The sequence below is a fragment of the Etheostoma cragini genome, chromosome 5, assembly GCF_013103735.1.
Source record: "Etheostoma cragini isolate CJK2018 chromosome 5, CSU_Ecrag_1.0, whole genome shotgun sequence".
Classification (NCBI taxonomy): Eukaryota; Metazoa; Chordata; class Actinopteri; order Perciformes; family Percidae; genus Etheostoma; species Etheostoma cragini.
The window spans coordinates 584580-610458 of NC_048411.1; the positions used below are offsets into that span (position 1 = coordinate 584580).

Genomic DNA, 25879 nt, shown 5'->3' on the forward strand with positions numbered 1-25879 from the left:
ATCTTTAGTATGCTTTGTCATAATACTAAATCATCATATGCACAGCAGATATATTTACATTGGACTGAACAAAGATAACGATAAGTGCAGAATAAAATGTGCAGAAAAAATATAGAAAAAAAGAGGCAAAAAATAATTAGGCAGCCTCTTTCTGCACAGCGGGGTCTTGTGTTGTTCTTGATGGGGTATTGTTGGTGCTCATTTGTGCTCTTTTCCTGGTGCTTACTTCCTGATTGAAGTGGTAACAGTTAACCAATGAGGTGTTTGGCCAGGTGGCTCACATCCTGGCCAATCAGCTCAGGTAGGGGCTTTTTGGATGGCAGTGATCTGAAATGGCAAACGTGTCACTTTATGTCAGATTGTTGTGTCTTGTGCAGAGAACCGTGGTCATGCAATTAATAAATGCCATTTTGAATTGCAAAATGTGCGTGAAGAAGAAGTGTGTTAAGACTTTAGGAGATCTGAGAGGAGGTTTCTCTCTCTGTGTGTCACTTTAAATAATTGGGCTATGCATGTCATTTTAGTATGTTAGCAACTGGAAAAACTGTAACCAGCTATTCTGTTAGCAACCCAATCCCAGTCCCATGTCAAAGTGTCATTGGGCAAGGCACTGAACCCCGAGTTACCCCCGATGCTTTGCCATCGGAGTGTGAATGTGTGTGAGTGTGTACCTGATGAGCAGGTGGCCCCGTGTACAGTGTGTGAATGCTTCCTGTATCATGTAAAAGTGCTTTGAGTAGTTGTTAAGACTAGAAAAGCTCTATATAAAATACAGCACATTTGGGTTGTATGCTGTTTGGGTCTGTGTCTATGTGTGTGTGTGTGTGGGCGCTTTTGTGTGTGTATATATGTGTGTGTGTTTGCGTGTGTATGTATACGTGTGTTTGTGTGTGTGTGTATATGTGTGTGTTTGCGTGTGTATGTGTGTGTCTATGTGTGTTTGTGTGTGTGTATATGTGTGTGTGTTTGCGTGTGTATGTGTGTTTGGTTGTGTGTATTTGTGTGTGTGTTTGTGTGTGTGTATATGTGTGTGTGTTTGCGTGTGTATGTGTGTTTGGTTGTGTGTATATGTGTGTGTGTTTGCGTGTGTATGTGTGTTTGTGAGTGTGGGCTGGGGGGTGTCTGGTGTTCATGTACTGTGTGTTATGTCTACAAGTTGTTTTTGTTTGCAATAGAAACGTAATCACTAAGATTGAGATGATAACCAGTTGGTTTTACACCGTGTGTGCACGGTTGGGAGTAAAGGGTGAATGTCCTTTTAGTTGTGGCTTCACTGTGGATGTTATTCTTTCATTTCTGAGGTTGTGTTAGACATTTAATCTGTAACATTATAAACAGTGCAGAGCAAGACACATGTACATTGTCAACAATTTAATTTCCAACCCAAAACATTATTACCAATGCACAGCTGTCTGATTATGCTTAATCACATCATCGTCCCATTTTGGATGTATTGTTGGTATTAATTGGCCTCATTGACGCGGTCCGGTGCTTCTTTTACCTTTACACATGACAGACAGGTTTGTCATTGCGTTGTGGTCCCTTGTTTAAGACTTACAGATATTATGTTGAATAGTTTTTGGCTTAATTCAATTTAAAAACATTTATCACATGGGCTATGTTGCATATGTTTTGTTGTTGTTGAAGAAACGAGAAGTTCCTTATGAAGTCTTGAAAACTGACTATTTTTTTTTAGCAGTCCACCTATTGGTCAAACGCCCCAATGGCACGGCAGAGGAGCCAGTCTGGCGCCGGCCCTGCTCCAGCAACAAGAGAGAGATGTCAGTCTCCTCTAACGCATAGCAAAAAACTAAAAGAAGAAAGTGTATTATTTCCCAATTCTATAATAAAAGCCAAGTTAGAGGTTTGGGTCCAATTTTGAAAATCAATTTTCAATGCCAGTGTGATTTTGAGCTATACATTTGGCAAGAGTAATATGACACCATATAGAACTGTAATGGCAGATTAGTCAGAGACACAGATGGATGTAGAGCAGGGGTGTCAAACATACGGCCCGTGGGCCAGAACCGGCCCACCAAAGGGTCCAGTCAGACCTAATGGTTGACTCTGCAAAGTGTGAAAATTGCAGGGAAGTAATGAATTTTCAATTCCAAATTTACTGCTTAAATCTCAGAGAATAAGTCCTTTTCCCACAAATACACGACTTTAACCTTAGAAATTCTTCCTTTTCTCTGAATGTTACCCCTCTCTCCTTGGTCCATAACATAACTGTTTTTTCAGACAATGGCCTTGGAGCTCTTCTTCAAAACATCCAGCTGACTAGAAACTCTGTTTCTGATCCTTCTGGAGTGGTTCACTGGTCTGGCCCACTTGAGATCATATCAGAGGTATGTGGCCCATGAACTCCAATGACACCCCTAATGTGGAGGATACCATCAGCTTGGTCTTACCTGTCTAGGATTAAGAAGGGATAGCTGACATCAGACTGAAGATAAGCAAGAGCCTGGGTCGGTTGGGACCAGTGGCATTTAGAATTGTATCATCTGCAAAAAAAAGAATGTGGAATTTACTTATTGGGAAGAATAATGTTACTTATTTATAATGTAAATAGAAATGGACCAAGAACAGACCTTTACAGTAACTTGTCACTGATGACAGTAAGACTTGAATTATCAGCCGCAACAGCTCCCAATGAAAGGTAAGCATGGAACCGGCTGGGTGGGACATCATCTAGACATAAACAGTTGTTAAAGAAATAGTTCCCCATTTCAGAAAATACACGCATTCACTTTGATGCTACTCTTGTCTGTGTGCTAAATATGAAGCTACTACCAGTTAGCTTAGCTTAACACAAAATCTGGAAACAGAGTAAAACATCTGGCATAGCTCCAAAGGTAACAGACCCCGCCTACCAGCGCCTCTACAGCTCACTAATTATAGTTACAGCTCGTTCGTTTCCTCTGTACACAAACAAAATGTAAAAAAATGTCCCGCACATAACCCCCCGCCAAACCCCACATTGTCATTTTTACACTACTGTCATTTCTTTTTCTTAAAGTATAGGGTATGGCTGAATATGTGACATATTTCATTTCATTTTTCCAGGTTCACTTCTTTTCCTCTCTTCCTGCCTTCCATTCTTCCTACTTTTTAGTAGTCCTGATCACATCTTACATTGCTTTGCTTTATTATTGACCAACGCTGTGTACGGCAGCCTGGCGGTCTTCCTCTGGTTCTACCCCAAGGCACTGCCAGCAGCACAAAACACACACACGCACACACACACACACACACACACACCCACCAAGAAACCAGGCAAGTCAAGACAGTATGGAAGAAAACAGGGAGTGTACACACAATGGATACACTGTGTTTGATACAAAGTGCAAAGATGATTAAAAGACACTGATGGCCATGAGCTTGCCTTTTTAGTTTTTATTAATACTGGAGGTTTGTTGCGTATTACCTGCTTAAACAGCATCAAAGCTATTTCTTAAGAGTGAAAGCGTTGATCTATGACTTCACAACTGCACCACAGCAACCATGTAACCTGATGCCTTGTTTGGCTGTATATGCAGACCTCCCACATTACAGGCTCCTTCCTAAGTCCGGGCCCCAGAAGAGTCTTGGAGTACGGCAGCTTTGCGGTGTTTGCAGAGCAGGATGCACCACAGACAACAATGCAGCCTCAGGACTCTCTCATTCACACATTCCTGTGGGCCTGGTGGTGGTGGGGGACTTAACCTCTGGAGCTCAGCAGGCTTTGTCTGCTTCTCCCCCACCCCTCCACCTCCATCTCGCCCAACCACAGGCCACCACAACCTTTTTTTTTACCAAGTACTCACTTACACAACAAGCTTTTTTTCTCACACCAGACACAGAACATGAAGACCTTCTTAATCAATTCCGTTGAGAGTCAGAAGCGAGATTTATGTCAAAAGGTTATGTTGGTTAATGGTCGAGTGAATGCAAATGATGTGATTCCTTGATTTTGTCAATGTGAGCCATGCAATATATATTAAAAGCCGCTCGGTTCACAGTCATTCATATTAATGATACCACTTTCAGATTACTGCAGGGCAGGGGGGGCAAAAAAGTATACATTCCCATGAATGATGAGCCCTCCATGGTCCTGGTAAATTGCATTACAGAGACAGTAATGATCTGTGTTGTTATTATGTAAACTGTGGTAAATCAGTTATTCATCCAATATGGGCTCTAATTGAATAATTAGTTGAGACATGTGCATTTGTCTCCCCCCTGCTCTATTGCGAGGCAACAGATGGTGCATGTTATGTAATCATAGCAATGTAAATTACAGATAATCCTGAGAGACGTGTAACAAAGTGACATGTTTATGCATATCACACTCAAAGTGATAAATACCTTCGGTCCTGTGGAATACCCGTGTCTAGCCCAGGTGACAGTGACGGAGGGCTTGCTGTGTTTTTCACATGGAGAAGGACAACAGACGCTGCTGCTGAGAGGGATGATGATATCATGTCTCATCCGTCCAGGTTTCCCACGTACAGGTTTTACTGGCGGGAATGTAGTGGAGGGTGAACTCGTAGCAAATTGGTTTTCCGGCTTTTTATATGAGGGACACAGTTCAATCACTTTATTGGCTTATAAATAAATAAAGGGAATATATGCATGATTTTGTTTCATTTTGGTGGTTGTTGGTGGTTGTCACCTTGTGTAGTTTGCATTATAACTGAGACTGAAGTTGTACAACTCCCCCACTTGTACAGCAGCACCAGTGGTGTTTTTATACTTAACTTTCCATTTGAAATGTTTTATCTTTGAATATTTCGCCATGCTCGTGGCTCGGCTCTAAGGATTTTAACGTCAGTCTGCAGCCAGTCGGCCAGTTCCCCGCCTTGGTCCAGATGGAAACATCTCAACAACTATCGGATGGATTGCCATAATATTTAGTATCGTCTTTCATGGTTCCCAGAAGATGAACCCTGCTGACCTTGGTGATCTCCTCACTGTTCCTCTAGCACCACCATGAGGTTGTCATTCATAGTTTGAAGTGAACTGTATAGACAGCTGTTGGAGATATTGGCACTAAATGTGGTGTACACATTTATTTCTCCCTAAGGGTGACTTGGAACAACTTTGGTGGATTCTTCACTTTTCCTCTAGCACCATTATCAGGTCAAAAGTCTGTCTAATGTTTTCAATCTTTGATTCAACCTAATGCCATTTTCATCATCCTCAGCTGTACTTTGGTGTTTAACGCTAAGTAGCAAATGTTAGCATGGCAGAACGCTAAACTAAGATTTGATTTGATTCATTTTATTGTCCACCTCAATGGAATTTATCGCTGGCTTCTTCCAAGTACATCAGAGAATGTACTTGGTACATATGGTAAATATGGTACATATGGTACAGATGGTACCTGCTAAACTTCAGCATGTTAACATTGTCATCCTGAGAATGTTAGTACGCTGATGTTAACACAAATTGAACTGAACCAAATAGCTCAAATCAGCAAACTGCCACCGCTCTAGTACTGCCTTACACAGCCGCTAGCCTGGTTATTGATTTCTGATATTTCTTTCTCCATTTTTTTGTCTCCTTCACACTTGCCTTTTAAGCTAAGCCTGAGATATGAATCCTCCCCATCATATTAAGCCCTATGTTCCCTCATGTTTTTTCCTCCATGTTTACCCAAGGATTTCCCCCTAGATTAGGCTCTGTATTCCCTCATTTCTGTTAAATGTCCCCCACATCTTTGCTGCAGTAATAATGCTCATCTTGGTTTAGTGCTTAGGGCTGAGGGAACACTGTTTATTTCTCTACGTACAAAAATAAATTCTAAAAGTAAAAGTGTGGAACTTTCAGGTCTAACCATCGAGACAGAGACAGGACCAAGTCAGAGCCCGTCCACACAGAGGCGGCCAGCCACACAGCTCCAGTGCCAGACAGTGAACTTCCCACTTTGAGGTCACCAGAGCAAACAACTCAACTTAACCCCGCCATGGCAGACACTCCAGCCTGGCCCCCGAGGCTGCGGGTCCTCCCCTGACCTGCAGAATCACAAAATCCCCTTTACTGCAGCGGGGGCCTGGAAGTCATCACTGTTGCTGGCAACACACAGGGAGCTCCGAGGTCGTCAATAATGACTCCATTTACTTAACACGACCCAAACACCTGCTCATTTGTCATGTCTGAGACATGTCAGCCTGGGCCATTGCTCACAGAGGAGTTATCCAGCCCCTGCAGATCCTGATCAGGTCGGCCCCGGCTCTCAGAGGAGCTTCTGTGAGTAGATTGATAGACAGAAAACACCCAGAGTTAGCTGCAAATAGTTACACAACAATGCTTCAGCCATGACGGTCTTTGTATTGCAAAACGCTGCCAGTGTGTGCATGGATGTTAGAAATTCAAAGTACCTTGATTGTACTCGGTAGATTGTACTCGGTAAGTATTACACTGCTTGCGGTTGCATTTTCACGCAATTTGTGCTCGGATTATTTGAACCCGTCCCATGTCAGTCAGTGCCACAGTCTGTGTAAAGGTCTGTCTTGATAGCAGATTCATAACGCAAAAAGGTTTCTGTTTTTTACTACAACATCACAGGAGAAAACTACTGAGCTGCCACACTCTGCCATCGCCGCTATCTTCATGAATGGTGACCAATTCAAAAATAACCTGAATGAATAAGCAACAAAACATTATTAATACAGGTGATTCCATCCAGGGAATGAAGGATCAGTGAATGGTTTTATGAGCCATGGACGATCATTTAGACAGTTCTCCTTCCACAATCAGAAGAAGGGATCATATTTTACATATCTTTTCAACGGTTTTCATTCCTGCAATAAGGTTGTACATACTGCGGAGAATCTAAGACAAGAGAGGCTCCTTATCAAAAATGTTGTTTGTCACCCAGCTGTACTTATACTTAACAGGTGGTGTAGCGTTGCAAGGATGGCAGTGATTTGGTCTTTTCTCTTCAAATCTGTTCAAAGTCCGGCAGCCGAGTTGTGGACCAGCTGGAGACGGGACATATCTGTCACAGAGAGCAAAACCAGACCAGGACAGTGTCCTCAACACAGTATTAAAAGCGATTGATGAGGATGTCGAACATCGGATGACAATTCCATCAAGACAAAATTGGATTGAAGTCTCAGAATCATTGGGAACCTTAACAAGAGCTGGTTTTGTGCAGGGCACATAATCCTGACTGAAAAAAATAATATGAGGAATGTAAAACAATATACAACATAAAAATATTCCTGTTTTTAATGGGATTAATTCAAGAAAACAGACCTTTTCTGATGTCGGCTCAGTTAACTCCTCCACGCAGGGCCACCATGTCTCAGGAGGACAACATTTGGACATCACTGAGGATTTAGGCCTGCAGTGTACTGGGGTTTCTTCTTCTCTCCCCCATTCTTAGGACTACTAATTACAGGAAGGGAGTGGGCCTGGAACCTTTCCCAGCATGCAACAGGCAGAAGGGAATGAAACACGCTGGACAGGTCACCAGTCAACCACACACAGTTACACAACACACAGACAGAAAGGGACAGCTCACTTCCATGCCCAGAGGGAATTCATGACTCAGGAATGTGGAGAACATGAACATGAATTCAGAGAGAGCAGTTTTCAACTCAGCAGGACCTTCTTCATGTAAACTTTGAAGGAGAAAAAAAGAAGCATCAACCTGATAAAAAAATACACACTCTGGAGGACTGTAATAACCAGATATGTACCAGTATGCAAGCAAATGTCGCCCTATAAAATGTCTTGTTTTTAAGGGTGAAAAGACGTGAACTGTAAACATAGATATATCACATGTAATCATAGTCCACAACCCTATGTGTTAAATTATTATATGCATTCTTCTACCACGTCAAATCCCACAATGCTTCTTGACAGTTGGGTCAAGTTTTTGGTGTGTTATGCTAATAGTAGTGAATAGTTTAGCTTCGAGCTGCTAACCTGCAGACTAGGCCACAGAGGTCTGCAGGGGGGGGGCAGATGATGAAGATATGTGGGGCTCAGCCCAAATCTAGGGGGGGATCCGAAGCAGGGCAGGGTAGATTTTATTCTGATGTATTGCAGCTATATGCAATATTTTTCAAGCCATTTGAGATCAAAAGTCAAAAAATCTGTACACCATTTCGTAAAAAGATCCTATTTTTATTTTTTTATCTAATTGTTCTTCAACTGTCTTTGTTAATCAAGTGTTGCCAATAACTCAATTTGACTCCCGCGAGCCAAGAAGAGGCCAAAATGGTCTGATGTTCTACTTAAATTTGTCTACCTCATAGGCAGAGTAGTAATTTTGCGTAAACAGCATTACTAATCTTGAATCTAGTATAATATGCTGGAGTAGAGTTCGAACAATTGAATGGCAATATTTCCCCTGTAATTTAAATTTTGCTCCATGGATTTGCTGGTCCAGTCAGAGAGACTGAGGGGGAAATGACACAAAGTTACATTTTTATTTAAAAATAAATAAAAAACTAGGCAGATACATATCCAATTGGTCCTGAAGATACACAGTATGAGAGCGCAGGGAGGACAGAGACCGCCCATAAAGGTATCGGGGTTAAACAAATGCCTAATATGTGAAAAAATGTTTTCTTATGACCACATGTACTAACATGCATCTGCAGCCAGACCGGCTACCGAGATGCTTATAACACACACACACACACACACACACACACACACACACACTTCATTCTCTGCTTAGGGCACCCTTATTCCACTATATCTTTTCATAGAACATATTTGTATGCTGCTGTATTAATGTTCCGACTGTCAAGTACATCTCTTCAATAACAGCTTTTCAAAAGCAATTCAAAGCTCTTCACAAATCTGTTATCGGTCCTGTACTGTAGGCCACTGAAAAAATGCCCATGAAGCCAACATCAACAAGCCTGGCTTGTATATGAGGGTTGAAACCTCGTATTGAACACTTGCCCAGTGTCTTGCAGCAAGGTTAAACCTCTCTAACGTTCCATGACCTAGCCCTAGAGTCCTAGAGTAGCGACCTAGAGTTTGGAAAAAAAAAGTAGCACTTGACCACTACAAAATGATTGATGGCTAAAATGCTTCCATTAAAGCAACAGCATTGCAATAGTGTGCAGTGTGCATTGGCTACTGAGGAAACGCAGACCTGTTCCCCAAAGACTTGTCACATTTTTAAACCAAATCCTCTTACATCTTGCGGTCCCACATGCTGCGTGCAGAGGCAGCCGTTAGATCAGGCCTGAGCCAGCCACAGCTGTAGCATGCAGACACACTGGGACAGAAGACCAAACTGAGAGTAGCTGGAGGGTCTCTTGCTGTTGCCCTGCCTTTTGTTTTGTTGCCCTCCTTCCTGCTGTCTTTAGCTCTGTAGGAGAGCTGTGCCTCTGAGCATCAATAATACAGGGCTCACAGAAGGGACTGAGGCGGCGGGACAACTTAATTCCGTTCAGCTACTAATTAACTAATTGAAAGACAAAAGTCTCTAAATCTGGAAGTACAAATAACTGATTATGCGTCTTTGTGTCTGTACAGAAAGTGCTCATCCGTTTTAAAATGAGGCGTAAAATCATCGGTACAGTGAATGTAAAATTGTGTGGCTCAGCCCCATATTTGTCAATGACTTCAATGCTCTCTTATTACTGACTGCAACAAGAGCTCATAAAGACCTGATTTATTGTCTCTTTAAACTCTGTGTGTGTGTGTGTGTGTGTGTGTGTGTGTGTGTGTGTGTGTGTGTGTGTGCAGGAGTTGGTAGGTGGAGTCGAGCCCATAAGGTCAATCACATAAAGCTGTAAAATGAGATGTAACCCACATTCATAAGGGCACGACAGGGAGAACAGGGAGAAGATATAGAGCAAGGGGAGCTTCAGTGGAAAGAAATGGACTCCATTTTTGTAAGTCCTCCTCTCCAGCTGTCAGCCCGCTCCCTGTCCCATGGGGGGTTGCCACGGTGACAGGAGGCCACATGTCTTGGGGGCGTCGCTTTTGGTCAAAGGACCCCATTGTTCTTGTGTTAAGCCGTCTTCACTATACCCGTCTGCCAGGGACAGGGGTTTCAGCCTCACCCATTCACACACTCTCCCGCTCTCTTGGACACAGAAAACACCCCCCACACCCACTCGTATAGAGCTGCAGCAGTTTGGCTGTGCGCGCGCGCGCACACACACACACACACACACACACACACACACACACACACACACACACACACACACACACACACACACACACACACACACACACACACACACACACACACACACACACACACACACACACACACACACACACACACACACACACACACACACACACACACACACACACACACACACACACACACACACACACACACACACACACACACACACACACACACTTTATAATCAGACAGAAGAAAAGCCACGAAATAGGTACATGACGCTATGAAAAAAACTAAAGGGGAAATAAAAGCCTTGAAGTGATTCTGGTTCAGCAGCAGCACCAATCAAAAGCCCCTCTCAGACAAATTAACATGCATTAAGTAAATGATTTGCTACCCCGACAACCGTTCCTGTGACTTCTTTCATCTCCTAATAGTTGTTCAAGTTGATGATGAATACCTGGCAACGTCAACTCCTCAGGTCCTCCACCAGATGGCACAGTAGCACCACGGGGTCAATCCAGAGCCACGTCAGTCTGCATCCGCCTTCCAGTGGGACTAGAGACGAGACCTTGGCACACACTGGGAGCCAGAAACCTCTGGTGTCCTTCAGCCGAGTGACTCTGATGTAAAAGGAGCGAGTCAATTACCCAGTGGTGGATAGATTACAGCCATGCATCATTCTAGGAGCCAATTTTCCTATGCAAACTGAATTTGAAACTCAATTTGTTACTCTCTGACAGACGGATGGAGCCAGTAAAGAGGACCTGATTTCAATCTCTGACTGCTGGAATCTGAGGTCAGAGGTCAATTAACTTCCACACATTGGCTGTGTGTAAAATGTAGATCAGAATGGTCATTAATGTAGCGATGCATTCACGGTGATGTGAAAGGAAAGCTGCTGTACGTGATCTGAACTGACCACACAGCTGGATAATCACATTTGGGGAGATATTGACTGCTTTATCATCTGGGCGAATTCCTTTCCAATGAGTCTAAATCACTGGTTTAAATAAACACAATTTGATCTAACGAGGTGTCTTTACTTGCAACCAAAGCATTTAATCACAATCAGAGTCTAGCAAGGTACATTTAGACATTCCAGAGAACTGATTAAGAACACACACTTATTTCTAATTTGGTGGAATATTTAAGACAAATTTAATCGGACTTGCTATTACTATCAAGCATTGACAGTATATAATTAAAACCATCCATTAAAAGCTCAGATAATGCAATGAGCCAGGGACCTCTTCTGGACGTTTTCCTTAATGTCAACAGTTGGGATCAGTGGGGGAATAAAAAAGAAAAACAAGGTAGCAACCACAAATCAAGAGAACAGTTGGAGCCTATAAATTACATTTTATTTGTGTTAGGCACGTCTTCTCCATCCATTACTATTCCATTATTGTTACCCCCTCCTCCTGCCCAGCCTTGCTTGACGGACGGGGAATGCAGCAGGGCCATCTTCTATGCACAAAGAGTAGATATTGACTTGGAGATGCTTGATCCAATGACTTTGGAGAGCGAGTCTGAAGATGCACGGTGATTACCAGCTGAGTGGTTGGATATTGATTGGGTGGTGGTCCGCAGAGATGATTGGGCTCACAGTGTATTGACCGGCTTGGTTAGCGGAGGGGAAACCGGCTACAAATTACTGGTCTGCTCTAATAATTCAGAGACCAAAGGTATCAATTTTAGTTTATATAAAAAAATAAAAAATAAAAAAAATCAGCCTGTTCTTTGGGAAAACATTGTTTTTAATATTAAGGAAACAGAGCAGGCATGTATGAAGGTGTGATGAATGCATTAGTTATCCCATTTAACCTCGGTTCATTAACCTTCGGTAGTCAGGTTACAGTCTCATGAAGCGCTGTCTTGTGTCTCCTCGGGAAGTGGAAGTTGGATAGGTGGAGCCACAATGAGCCGCCGGCCACGGGTCTTCCTGCGTGCCTCTAAGCTGGACTCGGGGGAGGTCCAAGGCAGCCAGGCGAGACCCCCACTGTTGCTGCTTTGCTCTGCATTGCACTTGTTCCTCAGGCTGCGGCGTACCGAGCGCTGCCCTCTAGTGGCGACAGGTCGGAACACATCCTCAAAATTAAAGTCAGCCTGCCAAGGGGCGAGATCAAAACCGGCTACCCCCCCCACCTCCTGGCTATCACAGCTTGGCCTGATGTTTTCCTGCTGGCTAGCTGCTTGATCTGGGTGTCCCTTCTCCTTCACTCCATGGTTAGTTGGGTGCTCCTCTGCCTGTTGCCCCTGCTCCTGTAGCACTGAGCTGTTTACAGAGCTCCTCCTGCCCCGCTTGGTCTTTCTCTGTGCCGGCTCTGCTAGCAGACTCAAAGTGAAAGCCAAAGGTGGGCAGTCCAAAGAAGGTGCGTCCAGAGTGCCATGGCATTCTACTTTCCCATCGGAGTCTGTGCAGTTTGTATCAGCAGAGGTCTGGGTAATACTTTGAGTGTTGACTTCTCCTTCAGGTCCAGCGGGGTTCAGAGGAGTTTCCCTTGATGCCTGAGGGTTTGTAGTAGTTTGGTCTTCACAGGACCCCTCTGTCTTTACTCCAGTCTGGTCCACAGTCTCCTCACAGAACAGAATATCATCAGCAACACTGACCTTCCTTTTCTGTAGTGCTCTCCCTCTCGGCCTTGGCCCTGCCGGCCTCCTGCCCTCCCCCGTGGGGCTTTCTTTAATGGAGTTGGGAGATGTGACGGAATCTTCTGAAGGGTCTTCCAATGCATTAGTCACAGTAATGTTACCTATCGCTTGGATGCCGTCAGCCATCTCAGGGTTCAAGTGGGTCTCATGATTTGGGGCTGTTGGAAGAAATGAGGAAAAATCAGGGAAATTCCTTTGTAACAATAAATGCTGCCCTCCAAACTTTTCAGGAATCCAAAACAAATTTAGGGATGATAGATTTTGAAAGGTTGTGCATCCCCCCCGCCCAACAGCATCCTATAACAGTTCCTATAAGCGGAAGTTATTGCCTGCATGTTTTACCTGTGCAGCTCGTAGAGGGAGTGTGCAGTGTTGCTGGAGACTGGCTGATGAGGGACAACGTCTCAGTGATGGGACTCAGGTTGGGGTTCTTGGAGGCAAATGCCCGAGAGCCGTACAGTGTGCGGTCCACGCTCCTGCTCCACCGCTGGGCTGCTGTGGAGGTCATCTGTTGAAAGAAATTAGAAAGGTTTGGACCGACATGTCATTGCCAATGGAAACTAGTAAGGTCAGAAAGTTATGATAGATGCTGGGGATTACTGAATTATTATTATTATTAATAGTAACAATAATTATAATAATAATAATAGATATGATCTGGACAAATCTTCAACTGTAAAAGTAAAGTCTTGTAAACACGAAAAATACAAAATTAAAATAGTTATCGCAAAATACTCTACTCGTTTGAAAGCCATGATGTCTCTCTTTTATGGGGGGCCCAAATTCTCTGGGCGGGCAAAGCAGAGAAAGGGGAGGTAACCTTGCCCCTTATGACCTCATAAGGATTAGATTCCAGATCGGCCCATCTGAGCTTTCACTTTCTCAAAGGCAGAGCAGGACACCCAGGGCTCGGTTTACACCTTTCACCATTTGAGTCTTTATTTAATGAAAAATAACAAATTCTCTGATTCCAGCTTGCTAAATATGAACATGTTCTAGTTTTCTTCACTCCTTCATTTCAGCAAACTTAATATATACCAGTTGTGGACTAAACAAGTCATTTGAGGATGCCATCTTGGGCTTTGGAAAACACAGATTGACATTTTATAGACTACACAATTAATCAATTAATCAACAAGAAAAATGATTGTAAGTTGCAGCCCTAAACTTCCATCCACAGCGACGTGTGTAGTTAGTGAGAAGCACAGCTCTTATGGCTCTTCATTTGTTGTACTTGTCTGGTTTATCCGATTTACTTATTTTGTTATTTTGCTTAAAAAGGACACGTCTGGTGATATTCTATATTTTATTATTTCAACACATACCATGAAAATGTTAAAACCAATAAATAGATTGTGTGTGTACCCAAAGCCTCATCTTATTCCTCTGTTCCTCGTTACGGTAGGCCTAAATAGGTTTAATTTTTATTTTGTAAAACAGCTTTGAGTGGGCATATAAACATACATACACACATACAGTTCTTTCCCCAACTCAGGCAAACTAAGTTGTAGTTAGACTGTGCAGCTATCAGCTCCATGACCGCCTCCCAGACAGACAGAGCCAATAGTGGAGCAGTGTGAAGAGAAATCAAACAGGCAAACTCTTCCGACTCACCTTCATCTTCCCAGAGGCCGACTTGGCAGCCGAGCGTGTCGACCTCTTCACAGGTTCGCTCTCCTCTGGCTGCTGGGGGACCAGTGTTGGCATTAGGATACATTTTATACACTGTCTCTCTGCCACACACTCTCAAACACTTAAAGTGGATATCCTCGGACGTGGTTCGGTTCAGATGCAGAGGAATTAAACAGTAGATTAGATCGGAGCATGTTACGGCGCCTAAATTATTAAAATGATGTCTCGTCTGGTAAAAGGGAGATTTCTACAAGTGAGCTCAAGCTGAAAGCAGTTTGTTGTAATAGCAGACCTTTCTCTTTAGAGTGCTGCAGTGAGCTGGAGCCTCACCACCACATGCACGCGCTGGTCCTGGCTGCTGTGGAAGAGATTTAGACATTTTCAGTGTTAGACATGGAATGATAGCAGTGCGGAAAGGTGCAGACGACGGTAATAATCAGGTCCTATATCTTGTGAACTCCCAATGACCTATCCAAGAAACTAGATTCAAAAAAATGAAATAAATAAAAACCAGCGCTGTACTGCTAGCAGACCTTTTTCTTCCTTTGGTTTCTAGATTGGGCCGGAGCTTCCACACCAGCTCCATGTTGCTTCTCCTTCTCTGGCAAGGACGTAGGCTCGTCCAGGGCATCCGTCTGGTAGGTTGTGCTGGGTTTAGTCTCAGACTCTGAGGGAAATTGACAGCATTTCAGCTAAAATGACACCTGTTGAGACTAGTAATAGACTGATTTTATCAGCCGGCCGATCATTGTGTTTGTTCATGTATCGGTTGATACGCGGCTGCTGTGTTCGCCGATAGTTTCCCCCGACATTATTTCCAGACGGGCGTCCACAGGCCGCTCTTTGTAGCTGGAGATGCTGCAGGTCACGTGCAGACCGTGCCCTGCGCCCTCCCCCAGACACTAGCAACATGGCAGTCTTAAATTACAAATCAAGCACTTTATTTAAATGGCTACTTTTCAGGTTTATTGTTTTTACTTAAATTATTTAAATGCTTTGACAATTGACATTTTGGCCTGATTATACCTGTCTCACAATATGTCAGCAAGCAGCGCATCCTCAAGGCTGTGTTAGATGGTGATGAAAGCCTTTTACCCTTGCAGTTAATATATGCAGTGCACCCATCCACATGATGTGTATTGCACACATCATGTGGGTGATATGAATGTAAGATGATTGCAGAAGTGACACTGATCTGGGAATTTGGTTATTATTTTTAAAGAAATGGCAGAGCAGTCGGCAGGCTTTACATTTGTATTATGTTAATTGAGGGAGCAAAAGCAGTACCGGCCTCAAATATCGGCTCAAGAAAATCAGTAGCCCTAAGGCTGATGTAAAGGAAATTGGTATCGGCACTAAAAAAATCCATTTCGGTCGATCTCTAGTTGAGACTGTCAGCTGTATGACTTTGATACAGCTGAATTTGAATATCAAAAGGGTCTGTACTGTCTTTGATTTGCAAATATTGATTTAAAATGTCCCTGGTATTTACATTTTTCTATACTGGACGGGCAATTGGCTTGATTTCAATGATAAACTTGAGCCGTGACAGACCGGCCGACAGACACACACAGACACAGACACACTGACGGCAGTTCACCTGTCAGAATCTGTGAAAGAGACTCCTCATTGAAAGCAGTGTTCAAATTCAACGGCTGAGGATCCCACGCATATCCTGAAAATTTAAAAATTAAAAAGGATTTTTATCATTTAAACAGAGTCTGACTGCAGAATTGCAAATAAATAAAGTGTAATAACAAACCTGTATCTCTTGTGTCCGCAGAGTCAATCTCCTCCATTGAAGGGAAAACAATCTAGGACAAGAAAATAAAGAAAAACAATGTTGTTCAATGCTGACTGTATCATGTACAATCCAGAACAGATAGTGGGGCATATTCTGGTTCTTGCAAGTAATAAACAAACATAAATCACAAGTTATCTTTTCAGACCTTTATCCAGTTACTGTAATATAGAGAAAAAAAACAGACTCTTAAACTGTCAACAATTCCAAATGTGTCAGTACTGATAAAAAAAAGCAGCCCTAGATGCTTGTGAATATTTTTGTAGAAAGCTGAGAGTATTTCAATCTAAACTTTTAACGTTTTAACATGTATAGAAGAGTATACACCATTCTAGCACTACAGAAATATTACCAATCTTAAAACTATCCTGGCATCTTGTCTACCTTTCCATCCTTCTCTACGACGTCCTCTCCCACAGACGCCATCCTGCGGTTGCGAGGCATTGCAAGTGTAGGTGAGGCACCAAACCCAGAGGGGCTGCTGGGATCTGGCTGAGCTTGTGGCGTTTGGGATTCACTCCTCTGCGGCGTCTTCAGCAGTGAGCGCAGCTGTAAGCTCCCACCTGGTGTGGGTGCCCGGCCCGGGGTGCCCCCCTTCTGTAGCGGTGTGCTGGGGGGTAGGTTCTTATCAAAGAACTCAGGAGAGAGCGGACCTCCAAAGTGCACCCTCTTTTTTGTTTTCTTAACAGTGGACGTCCCGGTTGAGTCATCCTCTCCTGCAAAGACAGTAACCTTAAATGCACAAATAAGCCATTTACCTTGCGTTGCTCCCATTACACAATGTACGAGGCAGAAAGTAAAGCACCTTTACTACAAACTCTTGGCTTTTCATTCTCTCTATACTCTATAATCGTCTTTCTTACAGACCGATAACCAATTTATTTATGGTGCAGGGTACTTGCAGGTATAATCAACACGGAATAAAGGTTTTATCGTATTTCGAATTTTGTCAATATTGTGTAAGTTCCTCTCAACTTAAAAAAATGAGGTCACTAAGTCATGTCTGTGGTATCAATATTGGGACAAGTGAATTTGCTAATATAAGTACAGGTCTTGTGAGTGATGGCGGTTGATCCCTATGCTGCACAACTGTTGCACATTGTTGATTGATTGTCTATTTGATACCAACACTGGCACTGAGAACCCTTAACACTCTCCTTGTAACTAAGGAAGCACACTATAACTATAAATACACATGGTGTTCTCCAACACAGAAAATTCAAAAGCTGTTTATTATCATGAACTTCCTCTCTCTTGGAACGCAACCTGGATACACTGCATCAAGCCTGTTCCATTTATCTTGGAAGTCGGAAGCCAAAGCTGGGAATGACCAAATATTCCATTTACAAGTCGGACTTCATTGTTTTCATTAGCTCTAGCTAGGCTAGCCACTGTGTGCAATACCAGTTTATATTGTTTTTGTGCATACAAACAGCGTTACGAGATTGTCCACAGATAATCTATAACACAGAAGTGCTTATAACTGTATGTTATTACAGCTTTCACAACTGTTGATGCACTGAGCAGCCATGTTGGATTTTTAGCTCTGTGGTTGCCCGAGTTCCGAGCTCGGAAACCCAAGGTCAGGGGTAGGCCTGCACTTTTAATTGTTATAAAATCGTAACCTTGATTCATCCTGTTCATGATTTAATTTTCAAAAAAATGATTTTTTTTCTTATGAATTTAATTCTCATTTAATTTTACAAGCCAACTGCATCCCAACTGCTACATCTTTCTTCTGTGAGTTTTAACCAGACTGAATACAATCGGTGTTGAGGCGCTACCAAGCGCTGCGATGCTCTCCCTTCTCTTCATTGAAGCCTCTGTCTACAGGCGCGTGGTGATGCGCCTTGTGCTGTAGGTGCTACAGCTACAGGTGGTTTGGTACTACCAGTTTGTTTTGTCATGTTTCATGTGTGCAATAAACATTACACGTCGTGAGAAAACATTTTTTGTTAGAGAATCGGGATATCAATTCTAAGGTGTGTTTATTTCGACTTTGACCTCAGAAAATCTGAGCACAAATGGAACACACAATAAATGTACTAAGCCTCAAAGGCCGGGCTGAACCAAGATAAAAGGCCAGTTCCTCTTGCATGGCCATTAGAGCTGTTTGTTTACCTGTGGGCTTCATCTCCAGCAAAGAGGGGACAGAGGGGATGTGAAAGGGGGATGATGATCCTGGGGCATCACCGGGTGGTGGTGGGCCGAGGCTTTGGAGTTCAAAAAGACTGTCCTGTTGAGAGAGAACACATGAGCTCCATGACTGTAGTTCAAAAAGCAGCAGTAGCTCAACACCACAAATACAGCTTCGATAATGCCATAGAAAAGCAGATCAGAAGACTGGGGCTGTGAGGTGAAAGTAAGAACATGAATATAGGAGAGAAAAGAACACTACAAACTACAGAGGGTACTCAAAACTGTCATAGTAACATTTCTAAAAATGGTGCTTTCACTCTTGTTGCCTGCATGACCAGACAGGTTGAGGACTTTAAAGCAAGACAGCGCTAGACAACAGGTCTGCCTTGTTATCCCCTTCTGTGTGGCTCAAGTTGCAAAACATACGATTATTACTTGGCACCATGATGCAACGGAAGTGTGCTATACTGAGCCTGTGGCCATTACACTTTTTGTTTAGAAGATTGAATGCTTGGCTGGTTAACATTTTCAATATCACTTTATTTTAAAAAGAGATCTGCTTGAATTACTGAATCTGGTTGTGCTGTCAATTACACATCATCTCTTTACTGGTTTCAGCTGTGCTTTTGAAAGTGTTTTTTTCCATGTGGAAAATGGTATGGATGTCCTGCTACTCAAATGGCATGATCACATTATTCCTTCCTAACCTTTTTGTGCATTGCAGTCTGGAATAAGACCTAACCTGTTGGTTCTCAGCAGGGGAACAGCCTTGGAGCTCAAGAAGTGTGTGAAGGGTTGGGGATATGAGCACAGCTTTGGTCTCCTCCCTGGTCTCAGTGGATGGCAGTGGTCCTTGTGTCACAACATTTGTCACTGGTTCTTTTTCCTCCTGTGGATGGGATTTTTTTTTTAACCAATGATTCACCCCATAAATCTTCGTATCTTATACGGTACTGCTGACGGCGACCGCATCACATCCGTTTCCAGCAAAACAGATGGAAAGCAGAAAAGCAGAAAATCCATGGTCTGTACTTCTTTACAAAATTAAATTAATGTCAGATTAACTGACTGGCTGACATGTGATGTGCATATTGATTAGAAACGTCTCATGATATATTGTCTCTGGAAGTGTATTATTCAACTTTAGTTTTGGTTAAAGAAGGAAGAGAAACCACAATACTCATTATAATGAAATTGCAATACTTCTAGAATTGCAATAAATGAAAACAACAAGCACAAATTGAATTGGTACCCGTGAATCTTGAAAGAATCAAATAAGGACAAAAGCATATTGTCCTAGCCCTAGTGGATATGATTAAGGAACTCCCACGGTTTCATTCTGCTGCACAGCATTCCAACCAGGGTAGGAAATTAGCACCCACCACCAGCCAACGCTGGTACTTTGTCAAAGTGGCGGGTGACTGTTCCTTGTACACCAGCCTCATTGGAGGGTGGATTGTAAAACATTCCTTATAACGAATTGGACACATTTTGTCCAAGCTTTTGTTAATGCTATTGAATCCTCAACATTTCCGGATTGTGCTGCTTCATAATAAAAAAATTCAAATTCCAAAATAACAGACAGCTTTTATTGTGAAGAACTTATGAGAAATGAAACCACGCATATTTCCGTCAACTCCAGACTTTTCTCTAATGGTTTCCAGCGCTACTCCGTGACAACATGTATTTGAGCCGAGGTAAATTATTGGTAAAAAAAAAAAGAAAATAAAAATGTATCGACATATCCCGCGGAGTCAGCGGTAGCTGTTAAGGGCAAAGTAAAGAAAAAAGAAGGTATTTTTCAAACAAGTGGCGCATTGATGACGAAGGGCAAACGAGGGAATAGTTAGCCTACCTTCCAGACGACCAGTCCATGCACTGGACCTACTGTTGAACCTACGCGTCGTCACTAAATGCCATTGGATGGTGGTTGGTTCTAATTTCCCACCTTGTCTACCAGCCACTGTTGCTGGTGGGCAAAAAAGGGAATTTCCCATCCTGATTACAACAGCAAGAACACTACTACCATGGATAGACAAAATGCAGACTTACCAAACTAATGTTTTTGTGCATAGAATGATGCAGATAACTTAAAATATGATATCGCACCTTACAGATAACAAGTAGAAGCTCAGAGCAAAAAAAAAAACTAAAAAAACTAAGACAAAAAGATGAATTGAAAAATAAATAAAACCTCACCCAACACTAAAATCAAACTTGGTTTGCTTGAGAGTTTTTGTTTTTCTCTTTTTGGATGTTTGCATTTAAAGGCCCTGTGGTGCACAGAGATCTACCGTGCATATAGGAGTTAAAAATAATCAGCAAATTCAATGGAAGCCAAGTACGGAGAGGGAAAACCTTTTAGTTAAATTATTGAAAGGAGTCAAGTAAGTACACGGTCAGAGCGAGTGTACCTCCTGCTCCGTCAGACGGAAGTTGGAGATAGGAGTGCTGCCCTCTCTAATCTCAACCTCACACCCTTCCCGGGGGCCCAGGCGCCTCCTCTTACAGGGTACGGGCGTCGTCATTGGTGGGTAGTTCTCCTTCCCTCCATTATGGCCGTTTCCATCTGAGAGGACAAAAAAACAACAACAAAATGACGAGTTATATAACCATACAAAAACAAATGGGACTTTGAGGCACCTCGGTTAAAAAAGAAGAAGATAAAAATCCCATATCAAATAAACATAAAAATCATGAAAAAAAAAAAAAAAGCTTGAAAAACAACTTGCTCAAAAGGAATCGAGATAAAGTCTCACTCCAGCTACAAACATCTCAGAAACTGGGCCATTTAAGAAGCAGACCTAGCTCAGAAGGAATGACTGCTGTAAGATGTTGTCAGAGTCAGGCTTACACTGTGCTATGCATTAATCCAGCGCCTCCAGACATCATAAAGAAATCCTACTGGCACAGACCCTTGATGAGGAATGAAACTATTAATCCTGTGGCAATGAGGCAGCCTCACCAGACAGATAATCTCTTGTCTTGATGCATCCTCCAGTGTTGCTGTCCTGCTTTGGCATCGGATCACAGACCTCACTCTCTTCCACATCCATCAGGCTCTGGAAGGAGGCCATCTTCTGCCTCAGCGTGGAGCTGACCCGGGGAAGGAAGGGGCTACTTCTGACAAGCTGAGAGTTGAGACAGCAAAAACAAACATATCTGCTCAGTGATGCAGTTTGACAGGTCATAGACTTCTGGAATTACAGAAGTGATATTACTGAGAGGCAGCACATCAATCACACTCTTTCCACCCACACACACACACAATATCCAGGAATATTACTTTTACAGGTTTATTGAGCTATGCATTATCCGACAAACAGTTAAGTCTCATGCTTCAGAACGGTGTTGTTACTATTCAGAACCAGAGTGAAAGAACACTTTCCTTCTGCCAAATCGGACCCCAAACGGATCCTTCTAGTATCAAACTCACCACCTGCAGACCTAAGAATTGGTAGCTTACCTGTCGAAAAAATGTGCCAGAAGTCCATAGAAACTTCTTAAACCACTTCTGCAGCATAACACAATTCTCTGCTGTCTATTATTTGCTTATTGCATTTCAAACATGCACAATTATGCCAACATAAAGTGTAAATACATAGCTTTAATTTACATTCTTAGCACAAGCCATTTGTGCTTGTGAGCAGACTCGTGGCATTGGCTAAAGCTTTTTTAGTGCCCACCTCCTGTCCTTCATTGGTCAGAAACATGCTATCTTAATAGTAAGCAATGAGTGAGCAGGATACACATCTTATGGAAGTTGTGTATTTAAAAAATGTAATCCCATTTTTTATTGTCATATAGAATTTAGCTTAATTCATATGCATAGTATAAAAGCATTGTGTTTCTCTACTAAGAATATATACTGATGTAAACAATTGGGTTGGGTCCTGAACTCTGTCTCTTAGGGTGCTGACCGAGTTACATTGTCAGTTCCGACTCCCATTAAATCAATCGGTGCCAAATCTTGGTACCTGAGGTGTGTAAGCACACGCTTCTCTGTCCTCTCTGCGGTGGAGAAGAAGCGAAACTACATCGTCTCTGCAGTAAGAGTGAGTCAGCACAGGGTTTCCTCTACGTTGATGGCGGCCCACCACGGTAAAATCTCTGCCGCCATGGTATAGGGTAGAGGAACAACACGGTTTGCTGTATGTTCACCATGCTGGCCGCTCGTTCAGCCGTTTATGCAAAGTCATGAAGTCGTAATTACACGATTCAGCAGAGCCGTCTGCTCTACTGAACTCAAGCGACCCGTCAGCCTCTCGGTCTCCCTGAGCAACTGGAACCGTGACAGGACATCATCACTCGCAAGTCATGGCAACCAAGTAAACAACATCGTGAGTACTACCAGTCCACCAATCTTAGTCAAAGTGACAAACAGCCACAAAAGTCGCCCCATCCCCCCCTCCCGGGTAACCTCCCTACGGTACCGTCTATTTGCTGGATGGTTTCAAGGTAACGGTCGGTAGCTAACATTGGCACATAAGCCGTTGACAGCGATGTTACCGTTCCTATTTTGGCACAATGTTTCCTACAGTAGTGTTCCAGCATAATCTGTTTGGATAGGATCATGCTCACAACATTAACAGGTACAACACTTTCCATTCCCGTAGTCAGCTGACATTGTTGCTATCAGTGCAGCAACACTAATTTTCAGCCCTATCCTAAAGTTAACTAATTAATATGCAAATAAGCATATGATGTAATTTGGGCCCAGGGATGACCTGACTGTAGCTGGAACTACCACAGAAGAGGATTTGAGTACTTAACTAGGAGTTTATATATCTCTCTGCGGCAAAACAATTTCAGCCCAATAGCAACACAACCCTACAGGGGTTCTAATGTGATCTCAAATCTGTAATCTACTTTTATGCTGGAGTATATTGACCAGTGCAAGTTCTGTTGACAGAAATTTCTGTATCATAGTGCACGTGTGTGAATATGTACTGTAGATGTACAACACTTCCATGTGTGTACAACTAGTTGTAGTCGTGGCAGTGATGGCAGTCGTTGCATGCATCAAATAAAGAACAACCACCACTCCAGTACGATGTGACAGGGGTGCAAGATGTACTTTACTGTATCCCGAGAAAGGATCTTACCTCTGGAGTTTTAAAGGTTGGTGGAGTCTTCATCCTCTGTTGTGCCACGAAGCGAATGAGGGAGTTTGTCTCTGGGGAGCCCCGGACACCAACGCTGGACCTCCGCCTTGCCTTTTTTATTTGTGCTAGACGAGACTTATCTAGAGCAAGAGGGGGAAGAATGCCACTTCGTTTAATTGGTGTCATAATTTCAATCTATTTTTTGCCACTAATTTTATGCATCAATGGTGCTTAATTGTGACTCTAATAATGCTTTGGTCACATTTATTAAGCATGTTTGTTTTTTTACAATGGTTGAAGTTTATTATTACAGATTATGGCAAAACCCTACAGCGTGTGTGCGTGTGTGTGTGTATATATATATATATATATATATATATATATATATATATATATATATATATATATATATATATATATATATTGCATTTCTCAGTCTCAAACAGTGGGGGGGGGGAGGCACAGCCGATTGAACACATAGTAAACGCTGTCTCTCGCAGTCCTCTCACCTTTGCTGTTGACTGAAACTGGAATAAAACTCTGGACAGAGATGCCAAACTGACAAGGTGTGAGCTCGGAGAACTTCAGGGGGTCTGAGGGGTCAATGAAAACAGGAGGGGAGTCCTCTTCTGAGGGGGACGCGTTCTCCTTCTGATCTCCCTCAGTGCTAGCAGTGTTCATCTCCACGGTAGCCATCTGCAATGACAAGATATTACACATTTATACATACATACATACATACATACATACATCTTAGAAGTGTCAACACAGACGTCACTACAAAAAAACTTAAGATGGACGACAAAAAGTCAGCTGTACCGTTATTCCTAATATGTATTCCGATCAGGCCGGTGCTGGTAGGCCATGAGAGGATTTTACATGAACACAGCGGACAGTCACGTTACACAGCAGTACAGCTAGCTAGCTACTGAACACTTCTCCCAGGGACGCAACGTTAAAGTTGGTATCGCCAACTAGCTAACTAGCTAACTAAAACAATGAACAGCAAACGCTAATTGTTGTTTAAGTCAACGTCAGTTTGGCATCATGAACTGTTCACATGGGACGTTAATGTTAGCTTGCTAGCAATAGCAACAGTAACGTTAACGTTATCGTTAGTGCTAAATATAGTTGAATGACTATAATGGAGTGACAATTAACTTACCGTATACATTTAGCTAAAGCAAATAAAAGGGGTCTCTACCGTTAAAACAGATATAAAAACATGTATAGACTACTGTGTCGTAAAAAGGCATTAAGGGCTTAAATACATGAAAATACAAACGAGAAATAGAAGCAGCCAGAGAGCGATTCAAATTAAGCTCCACGCCAGACCCAGCGGCTGCATGTGGATCCCTCCGCGAAAACGTATTGCCTACTTGTGAAACAACACTGTTACAACTTAAAAAACACGCTGGGTATTATGTAGTCTTGTTTACAAATGTTAAATATGGGTAAAACAACGGCCATTGTTAAACAAAAGTCGATTCTAACTTAGAAGCTGGATCGTTTGGAGGAACTAACTTCTTCGACCGGTACTCGTTTAATATGAATTGGCCAATAGAAATGCCAAACGAGATATCACGTGACATCCAAAGCCAAAGCAGCATTGACAGATTATAAAATCGTGTTTCACATTAATATCAATTGAAATTGAGCAAACACTGATCCATAGCCCAGATGCAGGTTAGGAAAAAAGCATCAAAATGAATAATTTTCATGCTTTGAGGTAAAAAAAGTAACTTCAAGTAGGCCTTATCCAGCTGGACTAGTAACTTACTCCCTTGACTGTAGGGCCCCATCTGCTGTTGGCTGTCTAGGAACCAAACAGCTGGAGGACACGTCCCTCTGTCAGTCTGTTGGTTCATACCTGATCTGATGATCAAAGTTAAAACTCCCCCAATCTGTCAGCCAGACAGGTAGCTATCAATATGTTCCTGTTGAAGGTTACACAGAATAGTGTAACACAAATAGATTGCATAGATATATACACAGTCTATGGTAACACACTGTCTTGTACTTATTCAATTGCACACATATAGTAGAGATGTGGGTTTGGAGAATCCAGAGCAGTGGAACATTGACGTTTGTGTATCTTTAAATGCTTTGCTTATTGTTTTTAATGGTAAGGTTGTGGAATAAAAAAAGTGAATACACCTCCAGCATAAACCAAAATGGCACTTTAAGAAAATCAATTGACACTTTTCTGGCATATTATTATATTCAAAAATCAATAAGCCCAAAACTGGTGGGTGATGGCTGGTGGCTGGTAGTCTTGAAAAGCTCAGTAAAGCTTACCCACACACACCAGTCACAAACACACACACAGAGACTCTTCTTTTGTGAGGGTTAGGGTGGAGTCTGTGGTGCAGCTGAGTACACTGTGATCAGATGCATCTGTGAGCCTTTTCCACAGCTGGGACTGTCGACCGCATGAAGCGTGTGGCT

The 25879-nt window shown here is 42.6% G+C and overlaps 1 protein-coding gene across 6 annotated transcripts; it reads right to left on the reverse strand.

The window, feature by feature from the left end:
* Positions 1-11136: 11136 nt before the first annotated feature.
* Positions 11137-24906, reverse strand: cdca2 (cell division cycle associated 2). 6 transcript variants are annotated; one of them, XM_034871299.1, is made up of 15 exons: positions 24597-24906; positions 23941-24127; positions 23432-23571; positions 21292-21457; positions 20741-20895; positions 19069-19215; positions 18309-18423; positions 16572-16903; positions 16149-16200; positions 15987-16061; positions 14920-15053; positions 14679-14741; positions 14369-14437; positions 13097-13262; positions 11137-12912 (listed from the first exon to the last, which is right to left on the reverse strand). In XM_034871299.1, the coding sequence occupies exons 1-15, from the start codon at positions 24603-24605 to the stop codon at positions 11963-11965; spliced, it is 2760 nt and encodes a 919-aa protein (XP_034727190.1). In that variant the 5' UTR covers positions 24606-24906; the 3' UTR covers positions 11137-11962. The 6 variants fall into 6 exon arrangements, with proteins under 6 accessions (XP_034727190.1, XP_034727187.1, XP_034727189.1 ...); XM_034871296.1 differs by having other exon boundaries at positions 14369-14440; positions 24597-24905; XM_034871298.1 differs by having other exon boundaries at positions 14679-14744; positions 24597-24905.
* Between the last annotated feature and the right edge of the window lie 973 nt (positions 24907-25879).